This window comes from Cololabis saira, chromosome 9 (assembly GCF_033807715.1).
Source record: "Cololabis saira isolate AMF1-May2022 chromosome 9, fColSai1.1, whole genome shotgun sequence".
In the NCBI taxonomy this organism is placed as follows: domain Eukaryota; kingdom Metazoa; phylum Chordata; class Actinopteri; order Beloniformes; family Belonidae; genus Cololabis; species Cololabis saira.
The window spans coordinates 37,922,234-37,939,622 of record NC_084595.1 but is presented as its reverse complement, the minus strand read 5'-3'; the positions used below and the strand labels follow the sequence as shown (position 1 = coordinate 37,939,622).

Genomic DNA, 17,389 nt, shown 5'->3' with positions numbered 1-17,389 from the left:
ACACACACACACACACACACACACACACACACACACACACACACACACACACACACACACACACACACAGAGGCCTGACAGCTGTCAATCACATGGCGCTGAAAACTCAGATAGTCACAGACTGACTCAGTTCCATCTTTGATACAGCTTAAATACAAAAAAAACCAACAAAACTGGTCTAAAATTACACAATCTATTTAGATAGATAGAGACACAGTGGTCTATAACATAAATTCTGAGCTCTATAACAGAGAATAGACTCGGCGGTCTAGTTGACAACAACACAAGCACATTAAAATAGGCAGGTGGTCATAGCTACCACAACATTCTGATAAAGAAATTATTTATGAAGGTTACACTGACTCACCAATGGCAGTCGACTCTTCCATAAAACTTTGTACACGCTTAGTCCTCTTTTAAAGTTTAGCGCTCATCTCCTTCATGGCCGCAAATTTGAGTCGGCAAATTGGCTGTAACTGTCAAAGGAGCTTGAGGCAGGATTGAGGCAGGATTTATGAAAAAAATTTGTATACGTTTTAAGTTTTCTAGTAATAATGTCAGATGAAGCGTTCCAAACCAAAAAGAATGAGCCCTCTAGTGTATCTCTCCGTTGCCTTGAACAGGCTGTGTGCTGCAAAATGCGCTGCAATTCCAAGCCGGAATTTCCCGTGCTGGGCTGCGGATGTGACGTCAAATGACGCTGCATGCACGTTCTCCCCGTTCTCCCGTGCCGGCTTCACTGTTGGCTGCAGTACCCCCGACGGCCGTCGTTGTGAAGGGTGGCGCTAGAGAGTCTAATTTCTTAAAAGGAGCCTCATGCTCCTTTAAGGCTGATTTATGGTTCCGCTTTACACCAACGCAGAGCCTACGGCGTAGTGTACGCGGCGATGCGCACGTACGGTGCGCGTCGCCGCGTACACTACGGCGTAGGCTCTGCGTCGATTTAACGCGGAACCATAAATCAGCCTTAACAGCCAATCAGCGTTGGCTCACGGCCCTGATGCGTTCAGGACAGTTGTAAAGTAAGAATTAGCCTACACTGGCCGCACAATGCACATTTTATCGTAATTATAGCCTACAATTTACGAGTATATATGAACGTATCACACAAAACGGGGCCCTATCATTGGGCCCTATGAGCTTGTGGGCCCCGGGGCGCCAGCCCCCTCGCCCCCCCTCTGGCTCCGCTACAGCTCTCCTCCTTTGGTCTCTGTCCCATTTCATAACTCAAAGGTCGTATAAGTATTTAGTTACTTTCCTTATGTCTCCTTGAATCCTGACCCCGGTCTTTCTGTGGGCCAACCAGACACTTGTAGCTGTTGTGTGCTGAATGCCGGCCATCTTTTCCTCTGGGAACACCACCTCCTTAACTGTGATCATTTTCCACCATGTGACCACACTTGTCATGCTCACTCTTGGTGTGCATCTTGATGCTTCCTCATGTAAAAGAGGTGGCCTCTAATCCCTCTTGTCCAGTCTAAAGGATGATATGGCTTTGGGGGTACGAGGCCTATGAATAACAGTCATTGCACCCCCTGAGGCACATGATGATGATGGCTCCCAATATTGTTCTCACAGCTAGATTGAGTTCTTGAAGAAAGCGATCGGTGCTTTGTTGGCATTGAATAAGCAGATACAGCCTACATTTGGTTTACTTAGTTGCTGACTGTTCTTGTAGGGCCTGCAGTGGACTGCGGACTTGTGCAGCATGTTCTCCCACCATTCACCCAAAACGCTGTTGGGTCAAGCCCAACTCCATATCTCTGATGTTAAGTTGTCTTCCCATTCCCATTTTTTCTGAACCCCTCCAGCCCCGACTGCAGCAGCAGCTTCCATCTGTTGATGATCAAATGTGGAGCTTACAGTCATACTCAAGACCTAACTCAAATTTGAATATAATAACCTATTATAACATATCAAATTACAAGTACCTCAGTCAGAATACACCGTAAAGTGATGAGCCATGATTTGACACAGTGAAAACTCTTAATCAACACAAATGGAGTCTAATATAACAGTCCTACAATGATGCAGTTTTTCCTTTTTAGCGATTGCTGACTGTGGCTCTTTAGAGACTCTGCTTTGCTTTTAGTTGCTGCTAAGTCTAGTACCCTGGTGATTAAAAGCATTTAGCAGATGGCCTCTTTAACTCTGAGTCTGCTCCTGACAGAGTGTCGGTCTGTTTCTGCAGCTTTAAAAATGCAAAATGTGTTGATGTTGGTTAGGGTTAGGGTTGGAGCAACAGTTTGCACATTTGTGGCTGAGACATTATAATTAGAGTAGAAGGGAAATTTGCATCCATGTCTCTGCTCCACAGCGGTTCATTTAGAGGAAGGCAGTCCAGCTGCAGAATGAGGCTTACTGTATCTCTCTGCGTCACGTAGGAAATGCAAATAAGTCCAGTCAGAGCTGCTTCATGTTCTCACTGTATCACACGCTCTCAAGCTTTACAACCATTTGCATCCAGGACTTAAACAAAGGCATTTCTTGACGAATTCAGTGCCGAGACTCGATTCCAAATCATGACAATGGTAAAGTAGACCTTTATGTTACTGTATGTATGTTTTACTTTACGATCTTGGTTAACTTTAGGTGGAGTGAGAAGGAAGTGAGCAGGTATTGTTATGACCCTCTGAAAACCCTGTTAGCGACACTGTTAAAGTTATTATCATGAAGGAGTGTTTTAGTAAACAAAAAGACATCAGGTGAAGGTAAATGTTTGCTTTAGGTAGGTGGTCAAACAAGGCTTTACTTTGTCTCAAAATCTTCCATTAACCAGGTTTTACAGGATAGTTTGGGAGGTTTTAATGAAATTGTCAGGCATTTTGATCTTGATTTTGAATCTCACATGATGTTGGTTCTGGCTTATTGTGTGGCACATTCTGGTGTTTTGCATGTCATGCTGAATTCCAACATATTCGGAAATCTTGCGATCAGTTCCACATGATAAGTTTTAGACACAAGCACATGAGTGTTAGTGATGTATACTCCAAATTTCAAGCAAGGAAAAACTAAGTTGACCATTTTAACGTTGGTGTATATTTTTGCACGGCTCAACCTAACTTGTCTAGTGACCGTGTTACAAAAATAATCTTTACAATATCAAATCCCATGAACTCTCTAAATAGATGGAGGCAGATAAGTGATTTCCAGATGTTAAACAGGTGTTGTGTGATGATGAGCTCAGTTTCTTCCTTCCTATTAGAACAGTTTATACAGGTTGTAAATAAAAAGTGTTTAAAAGAGTTCATTGTATGAAAAAACAAAGCAAACAAAGGTAAGACGGGGGGGAATATACTCGAACTACAACAAACACAATCTCTCCCACCTCACCTTGAATCATGCACTGCTTTTATTTCCTCACAATGAATGCTAAGCAGTTGTGATAATTTATTTTCACCTCACTGAGATGTAAGTGCTTCATATAAAACATGGATGATAACAAGAACCACTAATCCTATTGTGTGATCAGGGAACCGTTTAGATGGTGGGTGTCTCATCCTCGCTCACATCAGATTTCTCTTCATAGCTGAATAACTTTTCCTTTTTCCCTGTTGCCGCCTCACTTTCCTCCGCTACTTTACACTTAAAAGTTCCCATCGGAGAGATGCTACAGCAGGTTACAGTACGTAAGCACTGCAGGTGACAAACAGCACAACAGTGTCACTTCAGCGTCACTCAACCATAAAACGGAGGAATATGTGACGATAGCTGCATTAAGATAAGGTCATGGACAGCAGAAGAGTATTACTGTCCCCACTTATCAGCTCACCTGCTCCTCGCCACAGTAAAGCAACTGTTACCTGACATGTTTCATGGCTGTGTTTGGACACTAGCTTTCTTTCTACTTTTTTCATCGGCCTCTAATCATTTACCAAACACCATCACTTCCTCTATGTGGTTGTCACTTTGAGAAAAACTGGACTTCCTGATTCCACTTGATGTGCGTGTGTTAATTTCCTCCTCCTGCTCGTCACAGTTGCCTAACACTGCAGATGAGCTCTCTGATCACCTGAACAGTTATCTGTGAAGGATATTGATATTCAACTTCAGCTTCTACTCTGATTGTGAATGAAACCAGCAGTGATCAAAAGTCAAAGACATCTTTTATAAAGGATAATCATATCTGGTAATTGTGGGATTTAATGTATGGGGTTGTCTGAATAACTGAAAAAATACGTGTTTTTATAGGTTTAACATATTTTCTTGTTCCCTCAGAAATGGCAACTAAAAAAATGCTGCAAATACGACTTTTGTTTTGAGTTCACGAAGAAAAGTTTCAAGAGTAAAGAACCCTTACGCAGAAGACTGGGATGCAGGAAAGATCAATAATAAAGTATTTTAATGGAAATCAAAACTGCCTAAGAGGGGAATTTTAGAAATCTAAATCCAAACAGACAAAGAGAAACAGGCAGGAAGTCAGGAAGAAATATGAGTACAGAGACACAGACAGACAGCAGGCAGGGAAAGAAATGAAAGCAGGACGCCGTGTAGACAGAGAGGCTGATGAGACATGAGTTAATGATCATGACAAGTCTATCACACAAGTATCAACGCATTCATGATGAATCAGGAAGTTGTTTTAAATATAAAACATAACAGAAAAAAGAGGACAGGAAGCAGGGTTAAAACTTAACCAATCAGGCAAACTTAAGATGATTCTAAAAACCCCAAAATGAAAACCTCAAAACCTCAGCTGTCTGTCAGCTGAAAGCTGATGCTATAAAAATATGCAATAGTGCAAAGCAGATAGAGCTGGGTTTCTTCTGTCATTGTTGAACTTGTGGTGCTTCATAAATACATTGTTTTGTATATTTAAGGTTTCTTCTGCTTTCTACCCTTCCACGTGGAGTTGGCTCAAACAGACCTGGCCAGTGACGTTGATAAATTTAACCAGAGATGTTAAACTTTATCCGATAAACTTGCTTTATAACAACTCCTTTCACAGAGAAATGCGATACAGGGACTTTCATACATAAACCCAGAGGTGTCAAAAGTATTCACATTCATTACTCAGGTAGAAGTATAGATACTAGAGTTAAAAAATACTCCTGTAGAAGTTGAAGTATCAACTCAAGTTTTTTACTCAAGTAAAAGTATAAAAGTACTGGTTTCAAAACTACTTAAAGTATAAAAGTAAAAGTAATGTAAGGGGGAAAAAAGCCATTAAGGACAAAAGCCATTGAAAATGAATGCATCTTAGTATAATGCAAATATATTAAAGAACCATATATGTGTACAATTGAGCATTAACATGTGTTTCAGAGAGCAGGAGATATGATGACTAGTTGCCTATAAGTATTGTAATGGTGCAAAAAGTCAAACTTCAGAGGCATGTTATCATTTATCCTAAACTTTATTGGAATGTACATCCAAGTTTAGTTGCAGGAATCTGAGGGAACGGATGTAAGAACAAAACTGGACAAGAACATCTGAAACAACCACAACCAAATTCACTCTATCCGGATGGAGCAATTTAACTGGATAGTTTTTTTTTAAAGGCCGAAATGAAATAGAGTAATGAGGCTGTTTTTAAAATATAAGGAGTAAAAAGTACAGATAATTGTGTGAAAATGTAAGGAGTAAAAGTAAAAAGTCGTCTGAAAAATAATTACTCCAGTGAAGTATAGATAACCAAAATTTGTACTTAAGTAAGGTAACAAAGTATTTGTACTTCGTTACTTGACACCTCTGCATAAACCTTTGGGTTTCGTAGAAACAACCCTGATCTTTTTGACAGAAGAGTGTTACGCAGCCAAACCCGGTCCACACCAAACAAAGCTCCATTCAATCTGTGACCTTCCTCAACAAGCAGCCACTGAATCAGGCTGATCGACAAAGCTGATAAAACACGAGGATTAAATAATTATTGACAAGACATGTAGTTTCAGAGCAATCACATCATGTGCAACGATCTCAGATACCCAAATACATTGGATGTTCCTGCTTCTCTGTCCCTTTAAACCTCTTATTAACTTGCTTCACCATGTTTCTGATGTCTTTCAGAGTTTCTTTGGAAAACTGAAGAACCTGTAAGTATATTGACGAAGAAGCGACCCTAAACTGTTCAGTTTGTTTGGTGAATGATAGTGTGTGGAGCTGAACTGAAGTGCATTGTTTGAACCTGGTGTCTCCTGTTCATTTCAGACACCCTGGACCTCCAGCGCCACCTAGAAGGACCGGTGAGATTCAACTTTCCATAAGAAAAACATTGTATTCTACTGTGTATTCAAGTCACATGTGCCAGTCACTAATGTACACGTCTGTTACAGAAAACAACGCAAGATTTGAGTGGCCCCAGGATGAGTTTGTAAGTAGGAGTAAGGGACATCATTTTTTCCCACTTTTTACATACAGTGATTACCTCATTTATCACTAGTTCTGACGTTTTAGTTTTTACTGGTACGTTTTTGTGTAAGAGGTTATTTTTTATCTCTGGCCCATCACTGACCCATCAGTACAGACTGTTTTGTTGTATAGAAAATATTTCCTGGAAAATGATACTATTCTGCTGCTAACAATATGCTAAAAGAGGATTTTCAGTCATGCGAGCTTAACCCTTATTTGCATATGTTGCTCATATTCTCCACTCACATCACTCACCTGTCCTTCCTACTGAAGCTGGTAATCCATCTCATGGCAACATGAGTAATCATTTGTAATAACCTTATTTTGGTGTTTTACACTATTAATATTTGAAACGTTAAATTCAGTCTCTTTCTTATTTTGTCTCTAATCAGGATGATGAGGAGAGTGACATGTATGAAGTGCCTCCCTGTGAGCGTCCACCTGTTAACGTCCCACAGAGACAAGTGCAGGAGAACATCTATCTCGGTAATAGGGCTGTTTAGATATCTAACTCAAAATAAAGATAACCATTTTTCCTAAAATGACGTTTATTTGCAGAGAGGACGTCCAATCCTGCGGTTCCGCAAAGGGAAGCTGCTCCTCCACCACCCCGACTGAGCAAGCCCTCGGTAATAACAACCCCTAGAAGTCTGGGTGTGTGAGTCTGAGCATCAGCTGCTATAACTTACTCTTACCTGTATTGTTAAATAATCTTATCTCTGTCATGCAGAAGCATCCACAGCGAGAGGATTTCTACCATGATTCCAGTGCCAAAAAGCGTGAGTCATGTAATCTAAAAAGCCCACCCTTCATTTTCCTTTAACCGCTTCCTTACCCTGTAACAACTGCACCTTCCCCTCTGCAGCTCCGGAGATAGACAGAAATGAGAAGCCTGGGAGAAAGAAGATGATGCCTCCTCCTGTGGTCCGCCCTCCCCCTGCTCCAGTCCCTGCAGAGGAAGGTGTGGTATTCACTCTCACCATCACAAAGAAAATAAGAGTTTTTGACAAAGAGGAAGAAAAATGTCTTAAACCTTAATGAGAGCATTTGAAAATCACAAGGTACTATCTTCATAAATATGTGTTTTCTGTAATGCTTTCAGAAAAAAAACCCTTATATTGCAACACCTGTTTTATTATAAATCTTCACACACTCGAAGCCTCACTGTAGCACCTGCGTATTCTTTGGAGGATGTCTTGGGAATAGAAAAAATGAAGGAAAAAAAAAAGCACAGCTGAGAAGCAGCAGCTTACAGCAGTGACTAAAGCAGAGAAGAGAGTGCCACCTACTGAGGTGATTCTGGGTTGCAACTTATGTGCTCATCCTTGTAGAAACTTATTTCAGAAACAGCAAAGCTTTTGGAAGTCTGTGGATGTTTCTTTAAAATTGATAGATTATGGATTATCTAAATCTATGAATACATCAAACCTCGGTTTTTAATGTAGTAGTACAGTAGAAACACATGATGAAGCACATGGCTTATCACATGATGTATAGGAAAACAAAACAAAGAAATAAATGCGCAGTAGGTTAAAGGTGCTAAAAAGGGGAATAGCTTTACCTTCATCAGTTCTGTTGTGTTTGTCTTGTCCAATTATCTTATTATGTGCTAATTCTAACATCTGAAGAAAGGTTATGAATCTTTTAAAGGCGAACGTTCTTCTTTAAAATATTTAACTCACAATATCTCATTTTCAAAAATGGGATATTCTGCATGTTAGATAATAAAAAATGTTTTCATTTTTTGACTGAAATCTGCTTTATTTGCTTAGAGAGATTGTGTGACTTTGATGTAAGCCCAGTGGAGTGAACCATGCAATATTTGCAATTACTAGCTGTTGAAATTACAATGCAATGGAAGTATACTGTGCAGGTAATATAGTAGTGAAATGACTGATCTAAGATTGACAGCCAAACCTTATGAAATTCTTGGACTTAGCTTTTCTCGGTAGCATGTTGAGCCTGGAATATTGAAAGAGTGAAGATAGAGTACAGGGCTTCACAATTTAACAAGGTTAGACTTGACCTGGTTTTGCATGAAGCTAATGAAGCTTCAGCTGTGATCAAATGTACTGATGGGTTTTAATTATTCTCTTCTGCAGTTGTAGTCTTTGGTTTTAAAGAAAAGAAAATCGATGTTACTTCCTCTGATACTTTTAGCTGCTGTGAAGTGTAATTATCTACCGTACTCATAACTTAAAAATGGTTACTCCTGAGAAAGCGTCTTTATCATAATCAACAGTATAATGACAAAAAGGTATTATAATATTCCACAAATATCCATACTTTGCTGAACTTCGCTTCAGCACATAATTAGATACGTAAAATGACCTTGCACCCCTGATGTTGTGTTTAAAAAAAACCCCACACTCAGATTGCTCCTTTGGTTCATTGAGTCATAGTGAATGCAGTTCAATAGAATTGTTTTCTGTCTGCGTTACAGATGTGTATCTGGATCCAAATGAAGAGCCGGTGAGTTTAACCCTTCATTGTAGTGAATGACTCATGTATGGAAAGTTATTGGTTACATAAAGACTTAAATAAGAGTATTAAGTACTAGTCTTAGTTGGAAAATCTCATTGATACCATTATTGAATTAGGCCAAGGTATCGGAGCGCGTCACTCAAGATACTGCTATTATTTTTTCAAGAGAGCTAAAAATGGCTCTGTGAATGAGCAGTCTTTTTTTTTTTTTTTTTTTTAAATACATTGTCTACATACCATTTGCAGATGTCTGCAGACATCTCAGCACTTCCAGTCTGAGATTGTTATTCCCGTGTGGGTGGTGTGAGGATGCAGTTTCAGCATCTATTGTTTCATAAGGACATGGTTAAGCAGTCCACTAGCTCTTGCAACATATATTAGTTGTAGTAGTTAAATGCACTGATACGAGAGCAAACGGGGCTCAGTGTCCACTGCAGAACAAAAAAAAAGTTTACTTTCACATTCACAAGCAAATTCAAGGGAGTTAGAAACGCAGAAATGCTGAGACCTGGAAGACGATAACACACGTGAAAAAAGCATCCAACAAATCATTAAAACGGTTAACACTCCGCCTGCTTTTGCTGTTGTAATACTTTTCATTTTATATTTCAGGAAGACAACGATGACCTGTATTTGGAGCCAGAAGCAGGTATTTTGCATGAGGTGCTGATGATGAGTTTGCAGAAATGTATTTCATGATTCAGTGCTAACCCACAAGCACCGTTTAGAATATTAAATGACAAACAATAAGATCTCATATCAAGGTGAGGGAAAGAGTGATTTTAAAGAATGACACTTTCGTGTCTCCCTGCTCCTCAGCTTGTTCTCCTACCCCACGGGGGCCAGCTAGGATGCCTCCGTGTCCCAAGCCAGCACTTGCTCCTACGCCTATACCCATGTAAGAACAGCTCACTCTGAGTCAAAGCAGCTTTTATCTTTCTTCCTGTTCCGTTGGTGATATTCTCTAACCTGGTGCAGCATATTATGCATACCTTCTCACTTTATGGAAATTGAAATCTGGTAGTTATATTATATGCATTATTATCTGCCCTTACACATGAAATAAATCTATTTTTTATTACCTACAGAATAAAGCCTCCAGTGCCCAGAGCTAAGTCTGTAAGTTTAATTGCTATATTCTACTGCTAAGCTTTCGTTCTAACTTAAAGTAATGCAGACAAATCTTTATTACAGAGTGCAATGTTTCCCTCTATGGCTGAAATGAGAACAGGTCAGGATTTCCTTTTTCATACAACAATGAAGAAAAATAAAAATCTATACAAACCACAATCAAAAGAACCCAGTTAGCTCAAAATGATATAATACTTTTGCAGCTCTTCCACCTGACGAGAGACGCGCGTCATTTCCCACCAAACTGCCGCCCCCCACTCCAGGTGTAAGGCCTCCCCTGCCAGCAAGCCTGAAAGAAGGAAAACCAAGGTAACAAAGGATGCAGTGACAACATTTACTTGAGAAATTAAACATTTTTTTATGTACTGAAACAACCATTTCCAAAGTGTTTCATATGAAAGACAATGCATGGACTCAAATTAACGTTTGACTTTTTTTTTTAGCCCCCCAAACACTCCTGTAGCAAACATTAAGCATGTTGGTAAGCTCAATTTTTTTCATTTTTCTTCTTCTTGAATCCTGATAATTCATTATAGTACAAGCTTGTGTAAATGTTAGTATCTACTCTTTTAATCATATGTTGTTTTATTGTGTGTGTGTATCATAATAGTAAGAAAATAAAATAAATCTCATTGCAGTGGGTCTTAGTGTTGGGTAAATACAACCTCAGACAAACAATAGCACTTTTTTCACCGTGCAATAATTTATTTGACAAAAGTTAAACCAAAAAGAATCCAAAGTACCCCCTTATTGTTTCCATATGTTGTAAAAATGCAGCCAGCTAGCGTGTCTGGAGCAGGTGTGTGCCTGTTATCACAAGGTCATCAGTCTGGGAAAGCTTATAAAACCAGTTCTAAGCAAATCGAAGTTCAGGTTGAACAGTGAGGCAGATCCCATTTGCAAATATTCCCAGGAGTGGTTAGGAGCAACCCTTTCAAATAAATCCTCTTATGTCTGAAAACTACATGGAAGAATGACAAAGGTATGAAAAAAAATAAATCTAAACAAATCAGAAGACTTCTGGAACAACCAGAGTGGAGTTGTTTGCCCAGTGCCAGGGATTTACAATAACCAAGCACAGCAGAGACACCTCATACCCATCAAGCACGGTGGTGAGGGGATGATGATTCTTGATGGCTCTCCAACCACAGGATGTGGCTACTTTGCAGTCATTAAGTCAAGCATAAACTCCTCTATATAGAAGCAAATGTGCCTTCTGTCTGACAGCTAAAGCTTGACAGAAACTGTTTCATACAACGAGACAATGATCTGAGGCACTTCAGCAAATCTACATCAGGTTGGCTGAAAAAAAGATATACGTAGGTTTTGTAATGGTCTTGCAAAAGTCCAGCGCTCAAACCGATTTAAATACTGTGGCAGGATCACAAGAGAGCTGTGTATAAGCAAAAAGCCTTAATGAACTGAAGCAATGCTGTGGAAAAAGGTGGGAGAAAAATCCTCCACAACGACATTTGAAACTGATAAAGTGATACAGGAAATGATTAATTCAAGGTTTTGCAGTCAAAAATGGATCCACAGGAAAATAAATCATGGGGGTACCTAGCACTAGCACACATATTTATTAATTTCTTTTTGGCTTCATTTTTGTTCAGTAAATAATATCCCAGCAAAGAATAAAAAATTAATTAGATTTTGTTGTTCACATTAAGACCCACTACAATCAAATATTTATCATCATGCCTTTGCCCAAAATACAGGAAGTACCAATGTTTTGTACAGTACATATCCTCAACATTGCATCAATCAACATTTTCTTTCAGTTGTCAACTATAAACACCCGTAATATGTTTTCAATCTGTTTTAAAGGTGGCACAAGAGCGACTAAACAAACGGGAAATGAGGTATGACATGAGTCTGCACAGAAGCTTTCATTATCAGTTGTGGAGGAAGAGAAAAGGTTTACCAAACTAAAAATATCAAACAGCATGTCAGCAGAAATACTTCGCACACATTGATGTAATAAAAGCTTAAAGTTGTGGGGCCTCTTTTACAAACATGTTCTTTGATTCATACTTGATCACAATCTTAAGGCAATTTCTGACAACTTAAATGTTTAATTTATAAAAGATGTGAAGCATAAAACTAACTACACAAACACAAACAAGCAAACAAACAAAAGCACGAACAAAGTCACGAGCCAAGGCAGGAGCATTGGTGTGCTGATCATCAACCAAAATGTTACCTCTGGTGGGGAAGAAGCCTGAAGTTGTGTGTGGGGTTGAACCGTACCTGCTAGATATAGTCGGGCTCACCTCAACACTTCCGGATACACTGCAAAAACTCAAAATCTTACTAGGAATATTTGTCTTATTTCTAGTTAAAATGTCTCATTTTTAGTCAAAAAATCTCATTACACTTAAAACAAGAGTCATTACCTGAAAAAGAACTTGTTATTTGACAATTTTCACCTGTTTCAAGTAAATTTTCACTTGAAATAAGTAGAAAAATCTGCCAGTGGGACAAGATTTATCTTCTCATTACAAGCAAAAAAATCTTGTTCCACTGGCAGATTTTTCTACTTATTTTAAGTGAAAATCTACTTGAAACAGGTGAAAATTGTTGACTCTTGTTTTAAGTGTAATGAGATTTTTTGTGACTAAAAATGAGACATTTTAACTAGAAATAAGACAAATATTCTTGTTAAGATTTTTATTTTTTGCAGTGTAATCTCGTCAAGAGGAGCTGGACTTTCTTCCACTCTGGAGTTGCCCTTGGTGAGAGGCGTGGAGCTGAAGTGGGCTTACACTCAAGTACATTGGGTACATTGCGAAGGGGTAGAGGAGTTCTGGATTGGTGGGTGAAGGATTTGAATCTGGCTTTTTGAAGATGATTTGGCCCCGTTGGCTTCGTTGAGCTGTGATCTTCAGCTTCCTTTGGAGTGGTGTGCAGCGAAGTGTGAAGTGGATGAGGATAAACACTTCCCCATCTTAGACCATGACTCTCAGTTGGAAAAGGGTGGGTAGTCCTCTCAGGGTTGGAGCAAGGTGCTGCCTCAAATGGAGGATTTTAAGTATGTGGGGATCTTATTCACGAGGGAAAGAGGAGTGGAACGTGAGATATGCAGGTGTAGCATCTGTGGTCATGTGGACCACGTATCAGTCTGTTTTGTTGAAGGGAAGCTGAGTCGAGAGACCAAACTCTCTGTTTACGGGTTGATTTATGTGTCTACCCCCACCATATGGCCACGAACTGTCGGTAGAGACCAAAAGAATGAGATCCCAGATACATGCGACTGAGGAAGAGTTTCCTAATCCGTAATGTGGCAGGAGGGCCCCCTTTTATGAGCCTGGTCCTGTTCAAGGTTTCTTCCTCCTAAAGGGGAGTTTTTTCTTGCCACTGTTTGGCTTAAGGCTTTTCTCCCACTAGGGGAGTTTTTACCTGCTATTGTTTATGTAATAATTGCTCGGGGTCATGTTCTGGGTCTGTGGAAAGCGCCTAGAGACAACTTTTTTTGTATTAGACGCTATACAAATAAAATTGAATTGAATTGAATGTGGCTGGAATCCCTGTTTAACATAGGGTGAGAAGTTCAGTTATCTGGGAGGGTAGATGTGCTGCTCCTCCACATTGAGGACAACCAGGAGGAAGCCCTGAAGCAGATTTAGGACCAGTGAAAATTTCCCCTCTGTTGCAAATTTCCCCTCTGTGGGACTATTAAAGGTTTATCTTATCTTAAGAGAGTTGGTCTCTCAGCTGCCCCGTAAACACCTCTGTAGCTGGAGAGGGCGGCTGGGGAGCGAGACGTTCTGGGCCACTGCTAAGGATCCTTGCTCCTGTGAGCCGATCTTGGATAAGCAGAAGTTCATATAAAGAGGGATGGATAATTGACAATTTCTGCAAACACATATAATAACATCGGTCATAGGAAATGTTCAAATCATATTTGTCTAAAACCTGATCATCCTGAAAATAGGGGTGGGTATTGCCAAGGACCTCACGATACGATTCACATCACGATATTTGAGTCACGATACGATATTACAATATCCAAATTTTGCGATATATTGTGATTTTATACATAGTTTGCTGAAAACTGAAAAAGGCATTATGCATCTTAAAATCTGAGTTGCACGTACATCAGATTATAGGGATAATTCATGGTACGAGTCAAAACAGTGTAATTCAAAATATCCATGCCGTTTTATTGTAACTATACAAGCTAAAGTTACAACATGTTTGCATATGTTTTCATATTATTTACATAATATTAAATTAACATTAGCAATATGATTTAAGCTCATGTATACAATAAAGTTGTACTGGATTTACAACCCGTCTGAAATTTAATTTTTTTTAAATATATCGATATCAAATTGGCTGGCAAAGTATCGCGATATATTGCCATATCGATATTTTTGCCCACCCCTAGCTGAAAATACCATTTAATTTACAGATACAGTATATATAGTAAAGTAAGATGTAACATTCCCAGGTTACCACTGAAATAATGAAGTAGCATAACTAAAACTTATCATCAGTAAATGCATTAGTGCATGAGTAAATGTTTATGGTATATTTGATGTGTGTCACATTCCAGGATAAAGAGTGGTTTGCTGGAGACTGCGGCAGAAAGACAGCTGAGGATCTCTTAGAAAGAGTCAACAGGGTAAATCAACATACATTCATGGTGAACTAAACCATTGATGATGGACGTGTTAATTCCCCCACCATTCATTTTCTTTCTTGGGCAAAATCACAGCTGAAGTCAAAAGCTATTCAAGGACATTGAGGAACTCTTAAATGTCTGGAAGCCTCTTTTTTATTTTTAATAATTACTTGACATTAAAATAAAGCTGACCCTGAATGAGCTACTTTGAGGTCATCTTTGCTGTGTTCAATCTTTTTCATTCCCACGATGTAACTTTGCATGACAGACACAGATCTATCAAAGTGTATTTCCTCCAACAGTTTTTATTCAGCAGATTTTCCAGCTTTTCTTTTATTTGTGTTGAAGGATGGTGCCTTCCTCATCCGGCAAAGCACGGCTCAGAGCACCCGACAGCCGTTCACGCTAGCTGTGCTCTACCAGCAGAAGGTCTACAACATCCCCATCCGCTTCCTGGAAGATACGCAGGGCTACGCCCTCGGTAAGGAGGGCAAGAAGAACGAAGAGGTGAGGGCAAAGAAGGAGTGTGCTGTTGGGAGAGACCATTAAAGACATATGGTGGGATGAAGCTTAGAACTGTAAGATAATGTGTATCGTCCTTTTGTTTCTCTCTGTCTTAGATTTTCACCAGCCTCGATGACATGATTTCTTACCACAAGAATAACCAACTGCTTCTGATTGACAGCAAGAGTCAAGCCAAGCACAGTGCGCATTTAACTCACCCTGTACGCCCTTAAATATGTATTTAGATTAGTTAGTGTTGACATGAGGCGTAACTTTAAAGGTTCAAACCAAGGATTTCCCGCATGAAAATACTGTGGCTCCCAGAAGTGCAATCATACTTCTATAATCCATGTCATAGTAAAAGTAGGGAGATTTTGATGTACTGAAACACATCAGAAAACACTTCAGGGATGCTGAAACTCCCCACACACAGCAGCCCCATGGCAAGACAATAACCTAGAATAAAGCTTAGAGATCACATTTGCTTTGACAAAGCAATTTTTTTTTTACATTCACCTTGTCATCATTCTAATGGATATTGCACAAGCCAACAGAAAGAGAAGAGGAAACGGTGTCACTTTTTTAATGTAATAGTCATTTAGTCAGTTCCTGCCCCCGGAGAAGAAATGATGGTCAAAGGGTCAAATCATTATTTTTCGCTCACTTAGAAAAAAAACATACATTGTCCTAATATGTTAAACTCCCTACTAAACGTTTTTCTCTTCTTCTTATTTACATATTGTTTGATGACAGCCATTTAGGTCTGCATGAATCACTCATTTTTAATTTATACATAACTCTGTATTGTTTCTTGGTTGACTTTTACATTTTTAATATTATTTGTTTTTAGCGCGATGCAGTGCAATATAGACAAAAGAATACCTGATTTTGTTTCTGTTTTTCCATGTATTTACTGTATTTATATAAACACAGTCTTCTTTTTTCATATATTAATCTAAAGGTTTTACCACTTTTACACAAATGAACTGACACATCAATGAAAATAAATACATTCCAAGGACTGAATCGAACCTTTGACGTATGAAATTCAGGTAGGAATGCTCCTAAAAATAGTGGAAAAGCACATTCAGGAAACCTTTCTGAACTTGTTAAATCTCATGTTGTTGTGAGCTCTAACATGATGTCATTAATACAGCAGAGCTCACCTGTGGCTGAATATGCAAAAAGGTTTTGAGATTACAGTTGTTGAATTTGCATGAATGAGAAGAGGGTAAATGAGTATCTATTACCTTGCTGGTAGCATTTTTATACAGGTGATGGATGTGGAGCATCTTAAATGACCAGCATCAAAAACCTCTTTCTCACCTTTGTGCTCCAGGAGTATATAATAAAAAAAAAAATTAAAACATACAAATGATAAGAATCATAAACGCAAAGAGTGTTTCAGATGCTAAAAGTTATACCTTCAAAACCTGAACCTTTGGAGGAAAATAATGACCGACGGAATACATCTTCCAGTCTTCCAACATATAAAACCTGTAGATTGTCTCAAAGGAGTCATCCAAAATCCCATAGAGACATGCAAAAAGCCTGTTTGCACTAATATTGATGACTGATTCCAAATCAAGGCTTTGCGTCTTTGCAGAAGGCGAGAAGGGTATGAATAATTGGGTTTATAACATTTTCAAATCATCAAATCTCAAATTTTTACAGCATGTCCTTTGGCATTTTCAGACATTTTCGGTCATAAAATGCATAATAAATCGACATGTGTCATTGTGTATAATCATTCCTGGCTTAACTGTGTTTTTTCCTTTTGTTATATCATTGCAGTTGGTTAATATATCTCATTGTGAAAATCTTGTTGTTTTCTTTTGTTAAAGCACAACGTTTTAGGTTTTTGAAAGAAAGCATTTAAAGAAATAACCATCCATCCATCCATCCATCCATTATCTTACCCGCTTTATCCCTTGCGGGGTCACGGGGGTCTGCTGGAGCCTATCCCAGCTCATTTTAGGTGAGAGGCAGGAAGAAATAAGAAATAAGAAATAACCAAACAAACAAAACAAAAACCCCACAAACTGAAAGTGTATGATGAGGTGATTTATATAAATTACCAGCACACAATTTGAAGCATTTGTGCAAACATATTCCCTAAGAACCTAGATGTAACACTTGTAAATGGCCAGAATGTTTAGTTGTTCACCGTAAATCACGATCAAAGTGATCATTGTTTTTGGGGTCAGCATATTATTAAAATCTGCATGATTTTTCAGCAGTGTATAGGCTACAACAGTTCCAGTAATCATGAAATTGGAGGCAAATCTTACACAA

At 38.9% G+C, this 17,389-nt stretch overlaps 1 protein-coding gene across 2 annotated transcripts; it reads left to right on the top strand.

Moving 5' to 3' along the window:
• The first annotated feature begins 2,413 nt into the window (after positions 1-2,413).
• si:dkeyp-117b11.1 (B-cell linker protein) lies at positions 2,414-16,834 on the top strand. Of its 2 annotated transcripts, XM_061730070.1 has the most exons (19): positions 2,414-2,531; positions 6,007-6,032; positions 6,148-6,182; positions 6,273-6,310; positions 6,741-6,834; positions 6,907-6,977; positions 7,079-7,127; positions 7,214-7,309; positions 8,792-8,820; positions 9,445-9,481; positions 9,652-9,730; positions 9,921-9,951; positions 10,027-10,063; positions 10,167-10,272; positions 10,407-10,444; positions 11,791-11,825; positions 14,522-14,590; positions 14,939-15,097; positions 15,211-16,834. In XM_061730070.1, the coding sequence occupies exons 1-19, from the start codon at positions 2,523-2,525 to the stop codon at positions 15,325-15,327; spliced, it is 1,155 nt and encodes a 384-aa protein (XP_061586054.1). In that variant the 5' UTR covers positions 2,414-2,522; the 3' UTR covers positions 15,328-16,834. The 2 variants fall into 2 exon arrangements, with proteins under 2 accessions (XP_061586054.1, XP_061586055.1); XM_061730071.1 differs by lacking the exons at positions 2,414-2,531; positions 6,007-6,032; positions 6,148-6,182 and having other exon boundaries at positions 6,281-6,320.
• Positions 16,835-17,389: the final 555 nt, after the last annotated feature.

Excerpts from the sequence above, each read along its gene's own strand:
- si:dkeyp-117b11.1 (XM_061730070.1), top strand. Across the intron at positions 6,183-6,272 it reads AGCGCCACCTAGAAGGACCG|AAAACAACGCAAGATTTGAG; the intron begins GTGAGATTCAAC and ends CGTCTGTTACAG. Across the intron at positions 7,128-7,213 it reads TGATTCCAGTGCCAAAAAGC|CTCCGGAGATAGACAGAAAT; the intron begins GTGAGTCATGTA and ends TCCCCTCTGCAG.